The 21,989-nt window shown below is 48.1% G+C and overlaps 8 protein-coding genes and 1 non-coding gene across 9 annotated transcripts; 4 read left to right on the top strand and 5 right to left on the bottom strand.

The window, feature by feature from the left end:
* The first annotated feature begins 611 nt into the window (after positions 1–611).
* Positions 612–692, top strand: BDV38DRAFT_t160. Its single transcript has one exon. It is a non-coding gene; the product is annotated as a tRNA-Ser (tRNA).
* A 943-nt stretch (positions 693–1,635) lies between these two features.
* On the top strand, positions 1,636–2,749 carry BDV38DRAFT_272138 (AMMECR1 domain-containing protein; the record flags this gene model as incomplete). The annotated part of the gene is made up of 2 exons (XM_032057435.1): positions 1,636–2,204; positions 2,275–2,749. The coding sequence occupies 2 exons, from the start codon at positions 1,636–1,638 to the stop codon at positions 2,747–2,749; spliced, it is 1,044 nt and encodes a 347-aa protein (XP_031912371.1).
* Positions 2,750–4,104: 1,355 nt separating this feature from the next.
* BDV38DRAFT_284053 (uncharacterized protein) lies at positions 4,105–4,490 on the bottom strand (the record flags this gene model as incomplete). Its single annotated transcript, XM_032060179.1, has 2 exons — positions 4,105–4,348; positions 4,390–4,490. The coding sequence occupies 2 exons, from the start codon at positions 4,488–4,490 to the stop codon at positions 4,105–4,107; spliced, it is 345 nt and encodes a 114-aa protein (XP_031912370.1).
* A 1,167-nt stretch (positions 4,491–5,657) lies between these two features.
* Positions 5,658–7,970, bottom strand: BDV38DRAFT_249820 (serine/threonine-protein kinase). Its single transcript, XM_032054896.1, has 4 exons — positions 7,285–7,970; positions 7,121–7,211; positions 6,726–7,056; positions 5,658–6,635 (listed from the first exon to the last, which is right to left on the bottom strand). The coding sequence occupies exons 1-4, from the start codon at positions 7,483–7,485 to the stop codon at positions 6,050–6,052; spliced, it is 1,209 nt and encodes a 402-aa protein (XP_031912369.1). The 5' UTR covers positions 7,486–7,970; the 3' UTR covers positions 5,658–6,049.
* Positions 7,971–8,199: 229 nt separating this feature from the next.
* On the bottom strand, positions 8,200–15,326 carry BDV38DRAFT_293955 (DNA polymerase epsilon catalytic subunit POL2). Its single transcript, XM_032062387.1, has 3 exons — positions 14,506–15,326; positions 14,309–14,448; positions 8,200–14,254 (listed from the first exon to the last, which is right to left on the bottom strand). Exons 1-3 carry the CDS (start codon positions 15,111–15,113, stop codon positions 8,307–8,309), a joined length of 6,696 nt encoding a protein of 2,231 aa, XP_031912368.1. The 5' UTR covers positions 15,114–15,326; the 3' UTR covers positions 8,200–8,306.
* Positions 15,327–15,512: 186 nt separating this feature from the next.
* Positions 15,513–16,377, top strand: BDV38DRAFT_113858 (uncharacterized protein). Its single transcript, XM_032051008.1, has 2 exons — positions 15,513–15,909; positions 15,982–16,377. Exons 1-2 carry the CDS (start codon positions 15,570–15,572, stop codon positions 16,236–16,238), a joined length of 597 nt encoding a protein of 198 aa, XP_031912367.1. The 5' UTR covers positions 15,513–15,569; the 3' UTR covers positions 16,239–16,377.
* A 138-nt stretch (positions 16,378–16,515) lies between these two features.
* BDV38DRAFT_284049 (uncharacterized protein) lies at positions 16,516–17,316 on the bottom strand (the record flags this gene model as incomplete). The annotated part of the gene is made up of 1 exon (XM_032060178.1): positions 16,516–17,316. One exon carries the CDS (start codon positions 17,314–17,316, stop codon positions 16,516–16,518), a length of 801 nt encoding a protein of 266 aa, XP_031912366.1.
* A 363-nt stretch (positions 17,317–17,679) lies between these two features.
* Positions 17,680–19,727, bottom strand: sik1 (snoRNP complex protein NOP56). The gene is made up of 3 exons (XM_032054895.1): positions 19,433–19,727; positions 18,262–19,381; positions 17,680–18,196 (listed from the first exon to the last, which is right to left on the bottom strand). Exons 1-3 carry the CDS (start codon positions 19,594–19,596, stop codon positions 17,912–17,914), a joined length of 1,569 nt encoding a protein of 522 aa, XP_031912365.1. The 5' UTR covers positions 19,597–19,727; the 3' UTR covers positions 17,680–17,911.
* A 63-nt stretch (positions 19,728–19,790) lies between these two features.
* BDV38DRAFT_113817 (chaperonin-containing T-complex subunit CCT6) lies at positions 19,791–21,978 on the top strand. The gene is made up of 7 exons (XM_032051007.1): positions 19,791–20,013; positions 20,083–20,177; positions 20,231–20,252; positions 20,312–20,353; positions 20,407–20,427; positions 20,483–20,656; positions 20,717–21,978. The coding sequence occupies exons 1-7, from the start codon at positions 19,972–19,974 to the stop codon at positions 21,941–21,943; spliced, it is 1,623 nt and encodes a 540-aa protein (XP_031912364.1). The 5' UTR covers positions 19,791–19,971; the 3' UTR covers positions 21,944–21,978.
* Positions 21,979–21,989: the final 11 nt, after the last annotated feature.

Below are 21,989 nucleotides of genomic sequence, written 5' to 3'. Positions count from 1 at the left end.
AGATCACTGACCCCCATGAGTCTCGTTGTTATCCTCGGACCCCCTAACCTCCACCGACAGCATTACCCCGACCCTTGCCCAAAAGGAATGAAAACAAACAAAGAAAAGGGGGATTGCAAACCCAAAGACGATAGATCTTAGTATTTTGCAGTTCTGATGGATATTTTCTGATTGGTTGACCCGAACCGGCCTTTCCCAGAGGTAGGGCTTGCCTATCATGTGATATCATCGTGAAGCGATCTTTAGTGGTTACAACCCCAGCAATGTGCTGTCATCACTACCGCGGCTGACAAGAAGTGAATGATAATCGAGTAAAATACAATAATTTACGAAGAAATGCTGTGTGGCGTTTGTCTTCCAATATATGGGCTTCAGCATCTATAAGGGGGCGGCAAGTCAGACCTGTAGTGATAGCATGGAAGGACAGTCCTGGAGGGGTTCAAAGAAAATGGTGGAAGTAAGATTCTTGAGGGAGCGAGCCATTTGTCCCTTCATTGACCTCATTCCTTATCACTTACTTGCCTAGACTGCCCTGCAGCAAGTGGTTTAGTATAGAATAGGTTATAAGTTACTTATATTTTATTTTAAGGAACCATTTCACAACAACAACTGTCAGTGTGGCCGAGTGGTTAAGGCGACAGACTAGAAATCTGTTGGGTTCGCCCGCACAGGTTCAAATCCTGTCGCTGACGTTTCTTCATTCTTTTTTGTCTTTTCCGCTTCTTCTGGCTTTTTTTTTCCAAAGCGTGGCGAAGCCAAATATTGATTAGTATGGTGGGGCCGGTTAGTGGCATGTCCACGGGGAACGTTTGGGCCATGTACAGCTTGCTTAGGGAGGCATATTAGGTAGTACTTCAACTGATTCATTATTTTTATGTTTTGTGCCCGAAACGCCGACAGAAAGCAGCCTACTGGCTTGAAATTATTGCTCATGGCCAGAAGTTTATGCTCATAATCTGCATCAGACCTTTCCGAATCTCCATAGAGCAGTTGTTGTAGATCACGGGAAGGGTTATTCAGGGCACCGCTGAACCAACGTTCCGCCACCTTTTAACCCTGGAACACCACCCGCTAGTCAATCGGCTTGTAAAGACGAATTCAATAGCCCTAAGGAGCCCCCTTCGAGAGTATGTGTGGTCGAAGGTTACACCTAGACTGGGAACGTGTTAGATTTTCAAATTTATGCTGATGTCTTAGTTCTTCTGTGTAGTTCAGTCCCTTGTTCTGTGGCCGGTCACGGGAGAATAACCAACCATGCCATCACGTGGAGCTTATCTTATCGACGCCTGATATGTAATGGAGTACTTCCCCCTCATTCCTTCTTCCCCTCTCCTCTATCAGACACAAATACAGACGGAAACAGACGGTGTGCTTCGCTGCTGGATCTATCTGCCTCTCCTCAGAATAAACTGACTCAAACGGGCTCGATATTCGTTCATAAGTAGTGCTAATCTTGTGTGCCTTCTCACGAGATAAGCGGCAAGCAGCGGTGTCTATCCGGGTGGAGCAAGGTGTCTGTTAGTATCAGAAGATCTGTCACAGCAAACCTGGCTTTTCTCAAGGACAAGGGCGCTTAGCTTGCTTTACAGTAATCCTTTTTCAACTTTTGTCCGTGATTCTGGCGGTTCCGAGAAGATGGCAACCCCCGCTCATTGCTATTACTGCTTTGAGTGCCTCGCCGCCTCGTATAAAGGCCAAGAGCACATTAGCCTCACAGCCGTGGAGGAGCTATGGGAACGATACGAGCAATTTAAGAAAGTTTCCGCTCTCCAGGACAACGATGAGTCGGTTTCTCTGCGGGAGAGCGCGAGTCTTGGCCTGCAGTCTGGAGATGACGATGATGGCATAGACGATGTATCCTCTAAACCCAAGAACGGCCCGCGGGGACTGAAATTACCAAATATCAGCCGCCTCCAGAGCCAGGCCTCATCGGATTCGAGCTCCGCCACCACACCCTCGAGTAATTCCTCACACTCAGGCCTATCTGGTTCCACTCCTACTACCACCATGACCACACCAAGCTCACAGTCGCTGCAATCTGATGCGAGCGGCTGGAGACGTCAAAGGGCAAAAGATCAGCAGTATCCGTTATTTGTAACTTGGAACACCCTCTCCAGGAGCGGCCGTAAGTCACTTCGCGGTTGTATTGGGACTTTCGAGGCGCAGGAACTTGCTGCAGGTCTAGAGTCCTACGCTATGACTTCGTATGTATCCCTGATGTGGGAGCAAATGGATCGTCTCCCATCTAGACGCCTTTTGCTAACACGGACGCAGTGCGTTCGAAGATACCCGCTTTACTCCAATTCCAGCCGCCGCTATACCTACCCTGTCATGCTCTTTAACCCTCCTTGGGTCCTTTGAGCCCTGCACTAACGCTCTAGATTGGGTTCTCGGGGTCCATGGAATCCGTATCTCTTTTATTAACCGCGGTCGACGCTACGGTGCAACCTACCTACCGGACGTTCCTGTGGAGCAAGGATGGACCAAAGAGCAGACATTGAAAAGCTTGATGGAGAAAGCAGGCTGGGATGGTGGCCACGAAAGCATGACTAGGAGATTTCTAAGAGGTAGCAGCAGTGGAGGTCACACCTCCAACTCCAACAAGCCATGGGAGCAGGTCTCCGACTTCCGAGTCGTCAAGTATCAAGGGCTGAAGGCCTCTGCGAGCTACGCCGAATGGCAGGAATGGCGGCAGTGGGTTCTCTCTCTGGGGGATGGGAGTGAGAAGTTGTTGGGTTCAGCTGTATGAACAATTATCATGATGGTCCTGGTTTCTATTCTGCGAGTGATACTTTCTAGCCCGTGGCCTGAAGAGCGCATTTTGGAGACCACCTATCTATTTGGTTAATGATATGATGGTGTTAATGAAGAGGTAATGGCGTGTTCGGGCTAATATTCTTTTAGGGTCTGCATGGTTTTTCTGATAGTTAGATCCCGAAATTGAGGCATATCAACGTCTAATTCCATCCCTCAATTCTATCATCGTAGTTGAAGTATGCAATATTTCCTCATCTATCCTACTATATAATACATGCTTTGCTTTTTATCTTTAATTTATTTGATTATACTATAATCTTTTACTTTTCAATGCACAAGCATGGATACTTTGTGATGCATTGAGCCCTGACTACCTACACTCCATATATATCCTATCTTGAGATTCGTCAATGGACCACTATTTATGCCGTACGCTTTGCAGCTCCACACTCACTTCACACATCGATTACAGATAGCATTCAAGTCCCGCTGACCCCGGGGGCTGGCGCCCCTCCTCGACCCATGAAGAACGCTCATGATATTTCCCGTCAAGGACGGTGAGTCGGAGAACAAAACCATGTCATGCACGCTGTATAGTGAGTGTGCCTACGCAGTTGATCGTCCGACAAGGCAACAAAGCACATGAAATGGATCAGGGTGGCCGTAGTGGACAATCTCATTGTGTAATTAACGCAGGAACAACAATTGTAACGGCTATATCTTGGATGACATACAAGGTGATTCTTTGTGGCTGGCACCTTACTTCTTAAATAGGGGCCTAACAGTGGTATAAATCTACAATCAGAATAGGTGGTGTAGCAAAGGGGTTTTTATTGCAATCTTAGCAAATACAGCATTCAAGCCGTAAGGGTGTCAAGGCGACTTCCGGCAATGTTGAGCAAATATCTTGAAACTTACAAGCACCTCTTGTGATCCCCATGAACTCTTGAGATATTCCTATCCACCAGCACGAGCAGATACATCACATCAGTGAGCAGCGGCCGTTCTCAAGTGTTCTCAACTGATTCTGGAGTTGCCTCATCTCCGTCTAGTCAACATTCTTTTCTGCTCTTCCGCAATCTGCGCCTGGTTTTTCAATATTTTCTCATACGTGGTCCGAAGTTGATAGGTGATTTCTCTATTCTTTTCCACCCGGAGAGCTGACTGTCGACCTCCACGTTATGCAAAGGCCTCATGCCTCGCCCCCTCGCAGTAATCATCACTCCCCAGAACTTGTCCTTCCCCAGCAGCTCTTGCAGCCGAACTTCTCCTTCCACCCCGGTCACGGAGTCCCATCGCGTCGTGACTAGAATGTCGTTGGTCATATCGTCCTCCCCGACAAGACTCCTAAACATGCGGATGTTCTTCAACGCATTTCCTTGCATCCGCACATCGTTGATCCGGTGCAGGTAATAATAGCCACGTCAACTGGATATTGGCCCTTTCCGCTCCTTGCAAGTACGCTGCAATCGTCTTGAGGGTCTCTGTATCTGACAGGTCTGTGTCGTCGAAACCGGAGGTGATCAATAAGATGGACCTTCTGTCCGTTGATGATCGTTTCGACGACGTCGATGTCCTTCGTGCCTTGTGTCTAGAACGGTGTTAGCGGCTGTATGTCCCTATTTCGTTTACTGTGAGCAAAGCATACCAGAATTGAGGCCGTATCCAACGGTCAGGTCGCTATCTGTCAACGTGCCGATGAAAGTTGTCTTCCCAACGCCTGTCATGCCCATGACGGCTATATCCTGGATTTGGGAACTCGGCTCTCGCTGTGGAATGAAGGAAAGAAATCTGACATAAGAATAGTCTGTTAGATAATTAGTCAAAGAAGGAGAAGACCAAGATTATTGCTCCAGGGAAAGGGAAAAAACGAAGAAAAGGTAAGGGATAGGAAAAGAGCCTACGATCCTACAAGGAAGTGATTTCGTTAAGCAAAATCAAACAGCACCACGACATAAGCATAATGAAACATCCCAATTACCCCATAGCTGCCTGAAGGAAAAAGAAAGAGCCAATATGACACATATCCACTCTCCGTTTGATGGGTGGTGACTCGGGTATAATGTTTGTTGTCAGTATTTGCCATGCAAGAACTAGACGCGGAGAACACGCTACGGCATCTACAAGGCAGTCTGTGAGCGTCTTTTGCCGGAGAATTCAGAGACTTCCTATAGTTCAAGCTTTGCAGTAGTAGTTAACATGATATGCCACTAGGTTGACAGTCCTACTAGAGAGTGGGCGATGTAAGAGTAGAAAATCTACTACAACATTGATACGTACGAGGTTCCTTAGCTGGCTATATTCATGTTTCAAATTTAATGGGTTACAGTAGCCAACCGACGCATTTACTCCTTATTTTAAGCAAACGACGACGACGCTCCTATGGAGAGCCTCTACCGACTCACGCAGCAACACTACCACCTATCCTCAACACTCCGGCATTGGGTGTCTCTTCTGGGAAGCACAATCCAACGAAGGAACTGAATATTGCCGCTACTCACTCAGTTTCTGAAAATAACAGTCTTGCTAGGTTTAGTACTCTACACTCTACCACACTTGTAAGTTATATGAAGGTGGGGCAAATGCGCTGAGCTGATTGATCTTATGCACGCAAGTTCTTCATTTTGGACTCGACAGTAGTCTCTCATGCTGGTGGTTCATTTATGTATCTCCAGGGAGTAATCTGGGCTTGATGTGGCGTTGCAGTGCATGGGTTATGCTTAGGTGGATGCATTATACTGATTATTTTATATCGATTTCCACTGGGTGCTATACTTGTCAGGGCAGGAATAGACTGGTACTAATAAAGGATAAGCTCTGTGTATTAAGTTAGTTACTGTACTGTTAGTAGTCTTTATCTATGTTTGAGTGTCTAACTTCCCCTAATTTGCTTCGATATCGGATGATCGATTGTTGTATTACTAGAAAGTAGCTCCATTTAGAAATACAATGCAAATGTGTGTGTGAGTTCACTATGTTTTGAATTCTTATTCTAAAAGTATCAAGACCTTCCGCAGTAGCGATATACATAAGTCTATATATACCGAATATGCTTTATATACCAACTAGTAGTCAAGGTATTGCAATCATCAGAGCTCAAGCAATGAGCATATATAGACCTTTCCTCCCTCATCCAGAGCTTAGGGAAGCAATGGTAGCAAAACCCACCAAGCAAAAACAAAACTGTATAAGACACGCAAAGAAGCAAACGAAAAATGGAAAGCCTGATTATAAGCAAAAAAGGTGGGTAGAAATCTTGGCATATCTATCATCAGATTCGTTTTTTTTCTCGTCATTTCTTCGCAGTTCTACTCCACAAGCCGGCCACCATCTGTTTCACTCTCTGCTCCTGTGCCCGGATCTGTTCCTCCGTCTGGCCGCGTGCATCGCTGCGGCTGTCGAGGTCCATCTGTCCGTCGTCGTGTGATCGTTCCTCGACGACATGGTTGCCGTTGACCCTTTCCGGTTTCGGGTCTACGCTCATTACCCCGTCCATCATCAGGCCGCCACCTTCGCGGAGCTTGTTGATCGCACGAACGGTATCGATGGCCTTGTGTAGTGTCCGACGGGCGTTGAAGTTCTTCTTGACGGTCGGGAGCAAGTCTTGGCCGGACTGGTCGGCGTATGGGTCGTACGGTGGGTTGACCCAGATGTGTTGGAGGGCTTCGTGGGCGGTCATGCGTGCTTCGGGATCGACGGTCAGACACCGTTTGATGAAATCCCGGGCATGCTGCGAGACACCGCGCCAATATTCGATCGGGGTAAAAGAGTAGTCAGCTGCAAGGATGGCCTGCATCTCTTCCAGGTTGGAGTCACGGTCAAAGGGGGTGTAGCCGCAGAGCAAGAAGTAGGTGATGACGCCGATGGCCCAGATATCCCTGTTGCAGTGTGTCAGACGCATTGTTGAAAAACCGAGGATTTGGCCTATTCAGGCAGCTGGGATGGATAGGCACTTCGTGGAGACATACACTGGCTTTCCGTGGCCGCTCTTTTTGAAAATCTCAGGCGCCATGTACCCAGGTGTACCGCATGTCGTAGTGAGAACATGGAACTGTTCTTCATCCATGATTCTAGACAAGCCGAAGTCCGCAATCAAGAGATCCGCATTGTCCTCCGGTGTGCGAAATAGCAGATTCTCGGGCTTCAAGTCACGGTGCACGATACCGTGATCATGTAAGTAGGCCACAGCCGACAGAATGGCGCGGATAAGATCCGCAGCATCTGATTCGAAGTAACTGCCCTTCCGACAGATACGGTCGAACAATTCGCCGCCCAGTGCAAGATCGGTGACCAGATATACTGTACAACAGGGACTGTTAATCTGGGTCACTAGCCACAGGCCAGGGTCCGGGAAGGGACATACAGTTATTCATAGTTTCGAAGTAATCGACCAAGGTCAAAATGTTCTGATGACCCATTGACACCTTCTTGAGTATAGCGATCTCGTTACGAACCTACAACCAGAGTCAAACTCACATCGCCAGCGATCAGACATCTTCTGGGGCATTTCCTAGTAGAGACCCATACCATGTGCTCACGCCCCGCCATCAGTCGCTTATTGATCACCTTCGCGGCATAGTACCGACCAGTGTCGATGTGTACACACTCCTTCACAACGGAGTAAGATCCGGCGCCCAGAGTCTTCCCCGTCTTGTACCGACAAGGCTGGACCTTGGGTCGCTGGGCCTGGGCCTGAGCCTGAGCCTGGGCTTGTGCTTGGGATGCCATTTAAAGAGAGAAATAAGGTATCCAACCAGGGAGTCCTTCGTAGTCGGAAGAAGTAGTTTGGTCTCCACGCGATAGAGCAGAAAAGGATGGAACGCGCGTCGTGAGCCTGCACTATTGAGTATATTGTCAGCAGGAGACTCTCAGGACTGTAGGGGGATTCGACCCCTTATAGTCAAACTGGCTGCAGATGTGTCCGCTTGGCAAAGGAACCCACCGGTTTGAGAGGTTCACCGGTCGTAGGGACGGTGGGATGGATCTGTCGCACTTGCGGTGAAATTGTCGCGGAAATCGATAGCGGGGTTAATTAATTGGTTGAAACGCTGTCTCGATAACCGTCGCCGCTGATAAAACGATAGAGTGGGGACTTGACCGATATAAAACGATGGATCTCCGCAAATATAAATACTACTAGATTGAACTATCATGAACAAAAAACTCTCAAAGGTGATAGATGAATGGCGGAAGATCTGAACACTGTGGAGAAAGACGAAAGAGAAAATGAGTGATTTCTTCGTGACCGCCGGTTCCAACCTTATTGATAAATTGACAGGTCAAATAAATTTACCAATTTTGGGTGTTGTAAAATTCCCTGGCATTACAGACGCATACATGCATACATACATACATACGCTGATGGATATACTATACAATTAAACCCCTCCCAGATCAAAATCCCTCTCAAAGCATCCCAAACGCCGTTTATAGTACTTAAAATGATGATGCAGCCCTTCTTACTCCCGTGTACTCATATGTACCGACCAGAAGTCATGAAAGCAGAAAAAAAAATAGAAAGAAAAAGGAACCAAGATGCACGAATTCGATCAGATCTGTTCTAGAACTCCTTCCACAACATTCTCCAAGAGCTTAAGCCCATGAAACTTCGCGACACTGTTGAGGACCCGCAGTTTCTTCTCCGCTTCTGCACGGTCTATGGTTTCCACCCATTTGCCGCTGCACGAGCAATGCTCCATGAACTCGCTGACCTTCAGCCCTCCACATTTAGAGCATTTCAAATCCTGTGTCTGCCAGCCAACGATCAGTCCATGGACCTGGCCGATAAGGATCTCTTCCTGAGCCAGTCGATCATATTCTGTTTGACAGAAAGGACAGCGCCAGGGCTTTGTCACGGCCTTGTTTGGGTCAGATCCGGGATCCGGGAGGACATCCTCGTCGCGGCACAGGTCCAGATCTCGAATCAAGCAGCAAGCGCTGCATGTAAGCTCGGGAAGTTTCAGGCTGGCAGCCGGGTTCTCAAATCGACCCTCTTTGCTGAACTCTCGCACTTCAAACATGGCCAGTAGTTCGCGACGCAGAAGTCGATTCTCCAAACTCGTCGTCTTGGAGAGACTAAGGACCTGCATCAACATTTTGACCAATTCTAATACGGGATTGCGCTTCTCTTCGTTTGGGTCCGACAAGACACCGGGAAGAACGGGGAAAAGGTAGTCAGATGCAAGCTCGGGGTGTAGCATTTCCTCGCGCTGACGGCGAATGAGACCAGAGATTTGCTTCTTCAAGGGCTTCGAGAATTTCTCCGCGAGGACAGCAGATACTTCATTATCGTCCTCGTCGGTCGGGCGCCCAATTGGGATCTGTGTCATTCGGGGAGTGGACGAGTCAGCTGATTCGGGGTGTTTGACGCCGTGCATCAAGTCAATATATTCCACCACCCAATCATGGAAGATTGCCTGCATTGGCCCCGGGAGGAAACGACTGAGCTGCCAATGCATAACAGTTTCCAGTTCCTGTTCATCTGATCCGACCACCTCCCGACAGCCCTTTCCACCGTAGTTGTACTCATCATACCAGACCAGGTAGTCCCAGTATTCCTTGATTTCGAGATCAATGAAATGGAAAGACGGGTTGGCGCGGATCGACTTCAACACGTATTGACTGTATGCGTAGGCGTTTCCGACTTCGGCCTTGGTTGTCTGAAGTAAGAGGCGCGTAGAGCTAGCGAAGACAATATTAGACCCAACGCGTCTAAACTCAGCCATAAGTCGCTGAAACGACTTTCTGGACAACATGCGCACGTAGTTATGTAGAGACCGATCGTAAAGACACGAGACTGGGCTCTCTACCCAGCGAATCAGGTGCTGCACCATGATATCTGCCATATTGTTCCCTTCACAGGCCTCAGTCCACCAGTGCTTCACCATCTCCCGTAGTACGATCGCACCGGCTGAAGCGAACGCCTTCTCCGAATAAAGGACGCCAGACCCGTTGGAATCAGCCGAAGGCTCGGATGATGCCAGAAGTGTATCGGCGCCTTCCATCTCGTTAATGATCGAGGACGTCAGGATAGTGTTAATGGCAAGATTGCGAACTTCAAGCTCGATACACACGGTGGTGTAAGCGCTTGGAACATTGACAGATGGCATGGAAACCTTCTCTAGAGGGCCCGTTATGTCATCCTTCTCGTACCCTGCATGATCAGGTCTTGGACCGGAAGACCACCAAAGGACGACATTGTTCTGTTGAAGGCGCCTGGCATATGATATATCAATAAGATACCGGGGATCGTCACTTTCTAAGTTGCAGAGAGGAACGTCGCCATATCTTGCCAACATAGTCAAATGTTGAATCCAAGCCGAAAGATACAGGTAGTGCGTGACAAGTCTTCTTGCAATGAATGCCTGCCAGCCTAGAGGTGGGAGGTCCATATCAGATACTTCTGGTTTCACTGACATAATTGGATACTCTCTCAGCATGGGGATGTCATGGCACAGGCGACTTCTTTGCTGCGATTGTATGACAAGAATCGTTGGCTGGGTTTCTTCACTTCTGAATTTCTTGATCAAGTCGCCGACCTCTAGATATGCCTTTCTTCTGGTCGTGACTTGCGTTGTTCGGAAGTGAATCTTCTCCTGGTATTCGAATGCATTTTGAGGCTCATCTCCGGACATGTTCTGCTTTCTCCGCATAAGAAGATCTGTGTATATTTTGTCGACGTTTGGAAGACCCTGGACGTCCCTCGTGCGGTTCAAGATAACAACATGCGCCTCGCTTTTGGTTGTGGAGAAAAGGGCGAAAATCTGTCTATCACCAGAAGCGACATGGTACAGGTAGTGATAGACTAGCGGCGAGTCCATGAGATAAGGCTGGTCTGAGGATGTACGGCATAGAGTCGACAGGTCAAATCCACTGTCTAATCCTTCTCCCAGAACACCTCGCTGTTCCTCGTCGAAAGTACATATACTACCAAGTTTCAAGATAGCACGGACATTCAAAGGAATGGTCTTCTCATAGACACCTTCTATGCTTGGGTGCTGTAGAAGTGTATCCATCTTGTCAGCCTCACGCAAATAGGTCTCCTCAGACAAGGTCATTTTAAACAAATGCACCGAAGGGTGCCCGTTCGGCAAAGTGTGATTGACTTTCTCGACTTCACAGTCTGGAACATCAACATCAGGGAGAGAGTCTCGTTTCAGATTGATGTACATCTGCCGGGGAACCTTGACTGTGAGAGTGTGAACCTTTTTATCAATCAAGACAAAAGCTCGAACGATGCCTGGCCTTGTCGTTTCGGACAGCTGCAAAACTTGCCAGGTACTGATATAAAGAAGCTCGGCCTGGTTTCTGAAAAGGTGACTCAAAGAGTCATTAGCAATATTTGTCCTTTCGCCGAAAAGCTGGCGGCGGCGGATGCGTGCTTGCTTCTGGATTTTCCACTTTTGCTTTTGATATTTCAAGAACCCGACATAATCATCTGCCATTGGCGGCATCCTTGATGGCAAGCTAGCAAATGGGTCGAGAGAAGTTTTTGTAGGACCTTCCGGAAGCTTTCTTTTCTGCGATGTCTTACTGTTTGGGGAGGACTTCAACTTCTCAGTTGAGCTTGCAATAACCTCACCAATATCACCGGCGTGCTGCACACGATGGTCGAGTATGTTCGTCGAGATGTCCGTCAGTGGATTTTTCTCGCTCTTCGCAAACACGTCTGTCATCTTAATTTGCTTGAACTTGTCATCCTTCACATTGATCCGCCTCTGCAGCCAATCTGGGTGGGCGACTCGAGGCACTGGGTTGCGGACCTTCTGAAGAGCAGCAGGGATTGTAATAAGCTTTTGCACGACAGATCCCAATCGCTCCAGATAATAATCCCAGTCAATCACGGTACGAGGGTCGCAATCGCCAGGATCATCTTTCAGCCACTTCCGCAAGAAAAACCGTTTCACATTTTCCTCCGCCGAGAAGATCGCTACTGGAATAGCTCGCTCCGTAACAGGTGTATTTCTCGGCCTTGCAGATATGATGTATTTGCAGTTGAGACCTTTGTCTTTGACCATTTGCTCTCCCAGGAACTCTGCTAGACGGCGTGCCGTAGTAATAGATGTAGACTTTTGGCTACCGTATTCTTCCAGGGTCTTCGTCATACTCCTATTCTCGGAAATGAGTTCGATCAATTCCTCATCGGCTAGTGTAGCTCCATGCTCATATAGCACATCCAGCCATCTGTCGGCTACTCGGGCTACAGCAGCATATGTTTCTTCAAGCGACGTTCCTTCCAAGAAGAACTTGAAGATTTGAGTCTGGAAAATCTTAATCAACTTCAACTCTCCTCTCCGCTTGACTTCAAACCCCTTCAATTCAGCCAAAGACCCATCATGATTGAAAACAGCATAGCGCTTCTTCAAGTTCTTGTCCTCCTCCTTCGAGGTTGGCAGAATCATTGCTTTATACGGCCCGTCAACCTCGAAGAAAATGGAGTTGTCGCTATGCGTCTCGTATCTAAAAGTCTTTGGATCGACAAGGGTCTGGTACTGGTGATTTGTATAACTTCCATGGACAAGGTGATTCAACATAACACATGGATAAGAAATCCCCAGCTTCTTTCCATTTTTCAGAGTGAAAGAAAAGTTCTCGGGGAAGGACCCAGGAAGCATACACCAGATACCGTCTGTGTCAAGCTCCAGTGGACGACCGATACGCTCGACTAGCTCTCTTGCCATTTGAATGATTCGAGCACCCGTCAGACACGTCACGCCGGCCATTTCCAGTGAATACCATCGAGACCCCTTTCTCATGACGTAACCGTAGAAACTGTTTAGGATGACTTTATGGGCAAGCTGGAGCGAGTCGAACAAAATAATCATCTTTTTTGCTTCTTCAATGTCTGCCGCCGAAGCACCTGACGATTTTAGAGAATCAGTCTTGTTTTTCCAGACTTTCTTTTTGCCTTTAAAATCATATCGGCGATCTCGGAAGTTGCGGACGGTGTTTACGTAGAAGGGATTCTCTCGTTGGCAGATAATAGCCTCTCGGACCATTGTCTTGCTGTCGTGGATTTTGTGATAAATCTTCTTACTATAGTCCTGAAGCCTCTTTTTGACTATGGCAGACTGTTCTTCAGCACTCATATCGCTGAACATCCTCATCGGACTGTTTTTCGTCTTGCCCGGAAATCTTTCGTTTGCAACCGCTTGTCGAACCATGTTATATTCGTCACGTTTGGCAGGAAGGAATTCGCCTCTCCATGCCCACGGCATTCGCCTGTCACAGGTTTTGCCAGGTCGGTTGAAGTCGCAGGCAGCGCAGTTGGACTCCTGGATCATGGCGTCGGGCTGTAATCGATTTGTGGTGATGATATTCGGATACATGGAAGCAACATCCAAATGGTAGATGAAAGGATTCTCGTCCCTGTTTGGATTTTCTTTCAGAGTGATCAGAAGCTTGGAGATCTGTTCCTTGACTTCCTCGTAGTTGACAACATCATCCAATGACTTTTTCTCTTCCACTTCAATGCTGAATTTCAGAGCCGCATCCAGATCCCGAAGAAGTTCATCGATGGCAGTAGGATCAATCTTGAATGTAACGGGGATGTCACTTCGGAACACACCAGCCTCAATACTTTCCACGTGCCCACCAACATATGTCTCTGACTCCAGCAGATGGCCTTCATAGAAAGCTTCTGGGGGTTCCTTGTGCTTGTTAGGTAGAACGATTTCGCCTTGATATGCCTGAACCATCAGTAGCATCTCACAAAGTGTACCTGTTCCTTTTCGTAGCGTGTCGTCGGGATTAAGGGGAACAATGGTACAAAGCGAGAAGATGAAAGGATGGACATATTTCATGTACAAATAATATGTGGCGACAGCATCGGACACCGAATATTCGGCTAGTGTTTGAGGGCGCTCACTTGCGTACGGAGTCATGAGTTCTGGGTCGAGTTCATCAGGGTCATATCCGAGCTTTGCAACAGTGACTGCTTTCAAACCACGACTTCCCTGAGGGAGGTAACTATCGCGATTGACCCAAGCAAAGCAATCCATATGCACACAGTGATCGCTCTGATAAATGTCCTCACTGTTTTTGCGAAAGCCAATCTCCGTATACATGTCGATTCCAAGGACACTAGCTCTCGCTTCAACGAACGGCCAATCGAAAAAGTCACCGTTATATGTAGCGATTACAGTTGGCTTAGCCTCTTTTATGTGTCCAAAAAATCGTTCTAGGACACTCCTTTCATCGGGCTCGTTGAAAATCATGAATGGTCCATAGTATTCGGGCTTGGGCGTGTACTCGAAATCGTTGATATCTTCAGACACTATCTCTCGATTCGTAATCAAGAATCCTTGTCCGTCAATCATGTACGAAATCATCATAATTTGATCGATGACAGAATCAGGGAATTTCAGTGGCAGTTTAGTTGTTTCAATATCAAAAGCAAGAACAACTGGGTCAGGACGTTGGACTCGTTCCTCTATACAAGTCAATGAGATCACACCGTGTTTTGCCTCTACAGTGTACCATTTCCCTATACGGATATCTTCAAGATGTTTTGTCAGTCAGGTAATCCACGTCATCGGAGGGAGTCGCCTACCTTTGTCAATCGCCACTCTAACATGGTAAGGAACGTCATATTCCCGAATATCAATTATAAAATCACTCGCTTCCATAGTTCCATTAGATCGTGACTCATTAATTATTTCGTCGTCAAAGAGATCAAAGCCAGCATTTGCGCTAGAACATAGTTAGCTCCTAACCGATCTAGATAGCATCCGCCTAAGTTCAACAAACCTTGAAATCTCCACGTAGGTATCCATCACATTCACATTTTTCTTATTCTTTTCCGCCAGTGGGAGAAGTGTCCTTCGAACTTCCAGCAGGTGGCTCACATTTGCAAAGTACATTTGAAGGAAAGTCCTCCGGTGCCCGAGCAGGTGGTTCGGTAGCTTAAGGTCCTCTTTCTCTACTCTCGTGACCTTTTTGATAAGCCCTTCGAACATTCTCCGACACCATTCCTCAACTTCAGCCTCGTGTCCCTTCTTCACTGCGATGAGGAAATATGGGTCGTATTCAACCGTTGCCTTGAAACTTCCGCCGTTGTCTTCAAGAAAGTAATAGTCCACACCGGCGCGTCCTCCGGGCACATTCGGATCTTCTACTGATGTACTATGCATGTTGGTAAGCCAGCCGACCCTTTTCTCGCCGGACTCAAAGCGTGGGAATCCCAAGGATTCGTCGATGCTGTTCGCCAGCCGAATCGCCTCGAATTTCTCATCTTGGGACGTGGCTTCTGTCGATCGAAGGGAAGAAAATTCGATGGTCTTTGTCCGTTTCGGTTTGAAAGATGCAGCGTTCGAACGAAACTTGTTTCCGTACTTGCTGGGTTTCCTTACAGGCATTGCGACGACACGCCCGCTGGCTAGGGCTGGATCACTGTGGGATGTGTGAAAGTTGGTTAAGCATGGAACGCAAATGTTAAGTATTAGTTATTAGTAGAACAAAGAATGGGCATGTTTGGTTCCTGCCAAATTGTACACTCAATAGAAAATTGAACAAAGTTTGAAGACCCAGTTTACTCAATCTTGTCAACTTAGATCATGCTAAGCTACTGAAGAGCCCAAATTTGGTTGCTAATCTGCGGGTGCCCCCGACGCGTTCGCGTTCCACTATACGCGTGCCATCGGTCAGACCTACACCGCCCACGGTTAAATTAACCAGTGTTGGCAGTATCTGAATAACCTTCGGATCATAGCTTCTCCGATCAGTCATTGTTCCTGCAAGAGTCTGTCAGTGATCTAGGTCATTGTACGTGTTGACTGGGTTTTAAGGCAACAATTCAATATAAATCATACGCTATGGCGGGGGACATACCGGAATCGCCTGCCCCAAATGTCGAGCAACATAACAGCTCCCAAGAAGCCTCTCACCAAAACAAGCCGAAGCATGAATTCCCCAAATCACAGGTCGGAAAGCTATGGGATGCTTTTGGGAACCCCGAAGAGTCGGCGAACGTGCTAGCAACAGGAGCCGGGCCCTCTGGAAGGGGATCGAAAGATGCTACGGTCACGGAAGCTATGAAGTCAATGTCCCTTAAAGATGTCACATCATTCTACAAAGCACCTTGCGCACGAGACTCCCTGCTCCTAGGTATTGGAGCAGGGTTCGGAATTGGTGGAATCAGAGGTGTATTAGGAGGTAAATAATTTCGTTCACTCGGCTTTTTCTTAGGATATGACGTTTGGTAACCCTAAAACAATAATTGTTTAGGTTTGCGCTCATTATGGACTGCTTCCAATTGGGCCGTTGGCGCATTTGCCCTTACCTCTCTCGCGGCGCACGAGTTCTGCCAGCGGCGTCGAGTACAAGAGTTGGACGGTATGAAACAAGCTGTGGAGTTGATGAAAGAGCTGAAGATCAAGAAACAGCGAGAAAAGGAAGAGAAGGCTGCGGAGGTCGCGCGCATGGCAGAGGAAGAGAAGAAAAAGAAGAGCTGGACAAACCTTTCAAACTATAAGTTCTGGTAGTCCTTTCGCGCATTGCCCGGAGTCATGGAGTTTGCTGGGATCGCTTTGTAAATTTCGAGTGGGATGTACAGTACATATTTCTATCTCATTAAGGCTCCAGCCTGTCAAGGAAGAATAGTTTCGTGATGGCATATCAATATCCAAACCAACGCCAGCTCATTCATATTCCATACTCCATTGCATCCAAAGTTGCCTTAATCCAAAATTTGAAATACCAAGAGCAAAAAGCAAAAGGAAAGAAAAGAAAAAGACAGAGAAATTGGCAGGCGAACACACGTTAGACGTCAAATTTGACTTTCTTCTGGATGGCGCCCGATTGAATAGTTCGTAGCTTTTCGAAACCGACAGCATCTCGTTTCTCCCTTCTTTTTTCTCGCGCTTCCCTTGCCTCACGACTTTTCCATTCCGCAAGCTGCTTCTGCCGCTTCTGTGATCTGTTCCAGGCCATTGCCGCTGTCGGTTTGAAGCCTATTCCATTGATACCGTACCCATCGTCATTTGGATCACTTGGATCATGACCGGTGATCTCGGAGTCATGCCATGTAAGCGAGTCGTCAGCTGCACTGCTAGTGGGAGGCGGTGACTTCCTACGTGGTCGTTGTGTTTTAGGAGGGTTTCGTCTCTTGCGAGGGCTTCGTGTTGCCTGTTTCTTGGGGGAGGGAGTTGGCGTAGTATTGCTCCGATCATCGATAATTGCTTCAGAAGGCCCACGCGAGACAGTGTTGGTTTCTGTCGCTGAGTTCGTCTCGGACATATCATAAAAACTGCTATAGGAAGTAGCCCAACATCCCGATTGTGCAGAATGCGCAAGTGATGACTGGCTTATATTACCATTCAGAAATTGCGGTGTCGGAAAGTGGTCCCCACGTATGGCCAGCTGCCCTAGCCGACCAGCAACGGCGGCTCGAGGACTATATCTCCCTAACTCTTCTTCCTCGCGAAGCTTAACTTCTGGTAGGCTAGGAGCTGAGACGCTGGATGGAGATGATATAGAAGGGCTATAGCTATCAGATTCTTCTGAGGCGCTGCGCTTGGGCTTGGGCGAGTTCAAAATCATTGTCGGTAAACTCGTAGGCATCATCGCGGGGCTGAAACTGAAGGCGGATGTGGGGGCATCACTTTGATAAGCCTTCATTGATAAAGCAAAGACTCTCGAGTTCACAGGAGCAAGGATTTCAGCAGATCATCATTATTCATGGGTTCTATCCCGAGCTAGTGTCACTTGCAGCCATCATAACTCATATAAATGGAGGATCGCGGAGAATGCAAGGGCTCGGGCCATCGCCATTGACTGGCAAGCAATAGGGTTGGGTCATTGTTCGAGAGGGGGAGTTGCGGCAGTTTGTCTCAATGGACGACGGCAGTACAATTCCGCCTTTCTTTCCGGTCCCAAACGCTATGGCAATTCAATAACTGTAGGGCTGAATGAGTGTAATGTAGTAAGTAGTCTAGCAGGTACTATGACACTCAGATCCACGTAGAACATAAAATCCGATTGACATTTTCAGGAGCTACAGACAAATTTTAGCACGACGGAGGCCTCAATCGAATAATTTACAAATACCCAGCCCAACAAGTCGTGAAGTAAAACAGAACATAGATAGGAAATGAACTCAAAATCAACCCTACAACGCCGCGACAATGACGCCCTCATGTCCCAGAAAATGGTGCATTTAAACCTTCTTCTTCTTCTTGGACGGCTCAGCATCGCTGTCGTGCTTCCGCTTCTTCTTCTCAGACTCGCCCTCACCAACATCGGACTTCCTCTTCTTCTTCTTCTCTTCCTTCTCGCCCTTCTCCTTCTTCTCCTTCTTTTCACTCTTCTCCTTCTTTTCCTTCTTCTTCTCCTTCTTGTCCTTCTTCTCCTTCTTGCTCTCAACCTCAGCATCTTCCATCTCTTCATCGCTCTGATCCGCATCGATGTCCATATCAGCCAAGACAGCATCCATGGCGTTTTTCTATATGCAAAGTTAGTATGTCACCCAAAAGTTCACAATGATGGCAATAATGCAAGATAACATACCATAGCGATTTCATTCTTAGTAGGAGCGGCTCCGGTAGCATAGAACTCCAAACGCTCCTCGACCTGCTTCTTCAAGACTTCACCAAACTTGGTCGTGGGCTCCTCAGAGAAGTTATCGATTCTAGAGGCGATAGAGCACTTGTTCGCAAGGAATCGAGAGATCCGGCCCTTGTTCTTGGGGCCTGCCTTGCCAATGAAAGAGGAGTGGTACAGAAGACCATACTTAGGAGTGTTTCCCTTAGTCTTCAAGGCTCTGAAGAGAGCCTTCTCAGCACCAAGAATCTGCACAGTGGAAGCGGGGTATTTCGAAAGGTTGGTCAAGCTTCCGGCGTGCGAAATGAGACGAGCACCGACGATCTCTCCGATCAAGGCAGCAAGGTTGGGCGCAACGACGCTCATCTTGGAAGTCAGGTAGGAATGCAGAGACTTGCGGTACTGGGAAAGGCTGACGACTCTTTGCGCAAAAGAGGTGACGTTCTCCATGTCGGTCTCGGAGATCTCTTGACCCATACTGTGCTTCGCAGCATCGATAATGCTCTGGGCAACACCCTCATCGTCCTCCACAAGCGCAGCAAGATCGTGCAATTTGTCGTCAGTCAAAGTGGTCTTGTCCTTCACGAACAGAGCGATTTGCGCGTAGCGCTGGTTATCCGAAACGATCTTGATCAGCTCAGGGAAATGCCACGAGTACCACTCCCGGACCCTCATAGAGAATGTGTTGATGGCCTTGTCGAGCTGGTCAAGGATAGCGATAGCTTGGATGATATGGTTATCGTCACGCTGAACAGAGAACTTGACCTTAGCACGGGAGTAAGCGTGGCCAAGACCAAGTTGAGCAGTGTCCATATCACCCTCGCGAAGTTGCTTCAGCAACTTAGTGGCGTGAAGCCTGATACCACGGAGCATGTCTTGGACAACCTCGCTGGTGTCGCCGGTTTCGCAGTCAACGAAAGAAAAGGCAGACTTGATACTTCCGGCCAAGGCCTTGTCCAGAACGCCCAGAACAACCTTCTTCTTCTTGTTAGGCTTAGGAAGGTTCAATTCGAGGAAGGAAATAAGAGTATCGGAGGCAACACCCTCCGAGACGTCGTTGATTTCGCTCAAGGCCATTTTGTTGTTCCTGGGACCAGTCAGTCTCTATTATGAAGTCCAATCGGGAAGTTGGACATACTCGAATGGGAGAAAACTAGCCAGCTCAACCATTTTTCCAAACTTAGAAAGATCGTTAACACCATCCTGGACCTCCTTCAAGCGATTGCCAACGCTGTCACCCTGGTGGGCGACCTTGAAAAGTCCGTAGCCCATAGGGCCCTCGAAAAGTAGGAAGTCGGCCATGGTGAAATCGAGTCAAAAGGCCAAAATAACAAGGAAAAAAATTCCTCTCAATGTAATCGATCGAACCCCTTACCCAAATCCCGGGAGTCTGCGGTCGTAGACTTGCCGTGGAGCGCCGTGGAGTTGGTAAAAAATGGCTGGAGGGCAAATTTGGAGAGTCGAGCCGTCGGAGCTCTTTTTTTTCGCGGCGGCGCTAGTGCGAATACTGAATGTGGGCTTTTTGCCAAAACTACGAGCTCACCGCATTCGACGGCAAACACCACCAGCTTTGTGCCAGTGCGGGCTATTCTTTGGGGCCGATAGCACCAGCAAGCCTGTTTCTCTACGAGTTAGTTCGCTGGGGATTGCTGATTGTCATTTACCCGTTCAGCAAAAATGTCTGCAACTCAGTTACTCAATCCCAAGGCCGAGTCAAGGGTATGTCACTGATAATTTCCCCCTCAGAAGTAGCCCCTCAGTGGTCACACGCAAACTAACATTGCACAGCGGAGGGCAGAAGCCTTGAAGGTCAATATTAGTGCCGGTGAAGGTCTCCAGGATGTTCTTAAATCTAACCTGGGCCCCTCCGGAACATTGAAGATGTACGTTTTAATACTTGGTCGATGTAAGATGGGGAAGCGCTGACAAAATTTAGGTTGGTGGACGGTGCCGGCGGAGTATGATGATATATTTCCCCTTATCGCAAAATCAGCTATCTAATGGGCATGCAAAATAGATTAAATTGACTAAGGATGGGAATGTGCTATTGCGAGAGATGGTAAGGCTTAGGCCAATCTATGAACCTTCAGACACAGGCTAATGTTTACACAGCAAATCCAAAACCCCACCGCCGTAAGATGCCTTCGTCACGTTTCCAGAGACTTCTTCGAATACTGATTTGGCGAAGGTCATGATTGCCCGAGCTGCGACAGCACAGGATGATATCACTGGTGATGGAACAACTTCCGTGGTGTTGTTGGTGGGAGAACTTCTGAAGCAGGCAGACCGTTACATTTCCGAAGGATTGCACCCTAGAGTAATCACAGATGGATATGAGATCGCGAAGAACGAGGCTCTTAAGGTCAGTACTGAGAGATTGCTGGCTATATGAGCGTCGAGACTGATACGAATTTGTATACAGTTCCTTGATCAATTCAAGATTGAGCGTGCAATCGACCGTGAGCTTTTGCTGTCTGTCGCTCGGACTTCGCTCAGTACGAAACTCAACAGTGCACTTGCCGAGAAGCTTACCCCCGACATTGTCGATGCCGTTCTCGCTATCCACAGAGCTCCCGAGAAGCCAGATCTGCACATGGTTGAGATAATGACCATGCAACACCGCACATCTTCCGACACTCAACTCATCCGTGGTCTTGCCCTGGACCACGGTGCAAGACATCCTGATATGCCTAAGAGAGTTGAAAATGCTTACATCCTCACCTTGAATGTCAGTCTGGAGTATGAGAAGTCAGAGATCAACTCCGGTTTCTACTACTCTTCTGCTGAACAAAGAGATAAATTGGTGGAGAGTGAGCGCAAGTTTGTGGACTCTAAACTGCAGAAGATTGTGGAGCTTAAGAAGCAGGTTTGCGGCCTGGATCCGAAGAAGAACTTCGTTGTCATCAACCAGAAGGGTATCGATCCCCTGAGCTTGGATGTCCTTAGCAAGAACGGTATCCTTGCCCTTCGGAGAGCTAAGCGGAGAAACATGGAACGTCTCCAGTTGATTTGCGGTGGTATCGCGCAGAACAGTGTAGAGGACTTAACGCCCGACGTCCTCGGCTGGGCCGGTCTTGTTTACGAACACCAGCTCGGAGAAGAGAAGTATACTTTCGTCGAAGAAGTTAAGGACCCCAAGTCCGTCACCATCCTCATCAAGGGACCCAACCAGCATACCATCGCTCAGGTTAAGGATGCCGTCCGTGATGGTCTGCGGTCTGTGTACAACTCCATCGTCGATGGCTGCGTCATCCCCGGCGCTGGTGCGTTCCAAGTTGCCTGTGCCGCCCATCTGTCGTCCGAGAACTTCCGCAAGACTGTGAAGGGTAAGGCTAAGTGGGGTGTCGCCGCCTTTGCGGATGCCCTTTTGATCATTCCCAAGACTCTTGCTGCCAACTCAGGTCACGACATTCAAGACTCTTTGGCGGCCCTGCAAGATGAGCGGACAGAGGGCAACATCGTTGGTTTGGACTTGACTACTGGCGAGCCAATGGATCCCGTGCAGGAGGGCGTCTTCGATTCCTTCCGTGTCTTGCGCAACTGCGTCGCATCAAGCACTGGTATCGCCTCTAACCTGCTTCTGTGCGACGAGCTTCTGAAGGCTAGGCAGATGGGTAAGCAGGGAGGACCAGGAGGTATGGACGAGTAATGCAGTTGCAACGTATAGATCAGATCATGTAAAGGAGCTCGGAGAG

The sequence above is a fragment of the Aspergillus pseudotamarii genome (assembly GCF_009193445.1).
Source record: "Aspergillus pseudotamarii strain CBS 117625 unplaced genomic scaffold BDV38scaffold_35, whole genome shotgun sequence".
Classification (NCBI taxonomy): domain Eukaryota; kingdom Fungi; phylum Ascomycota; class Eurotiomycetes; order Eurotiales; family Aspergillaceae; genus Aspergillus; species Aspergillus pseudotamarii.
The sequence above is the reverse complement of the archived record's forward strand: the minus strand, read 5'-3'. Positions and strand labels throughout refer to the sequence as shown.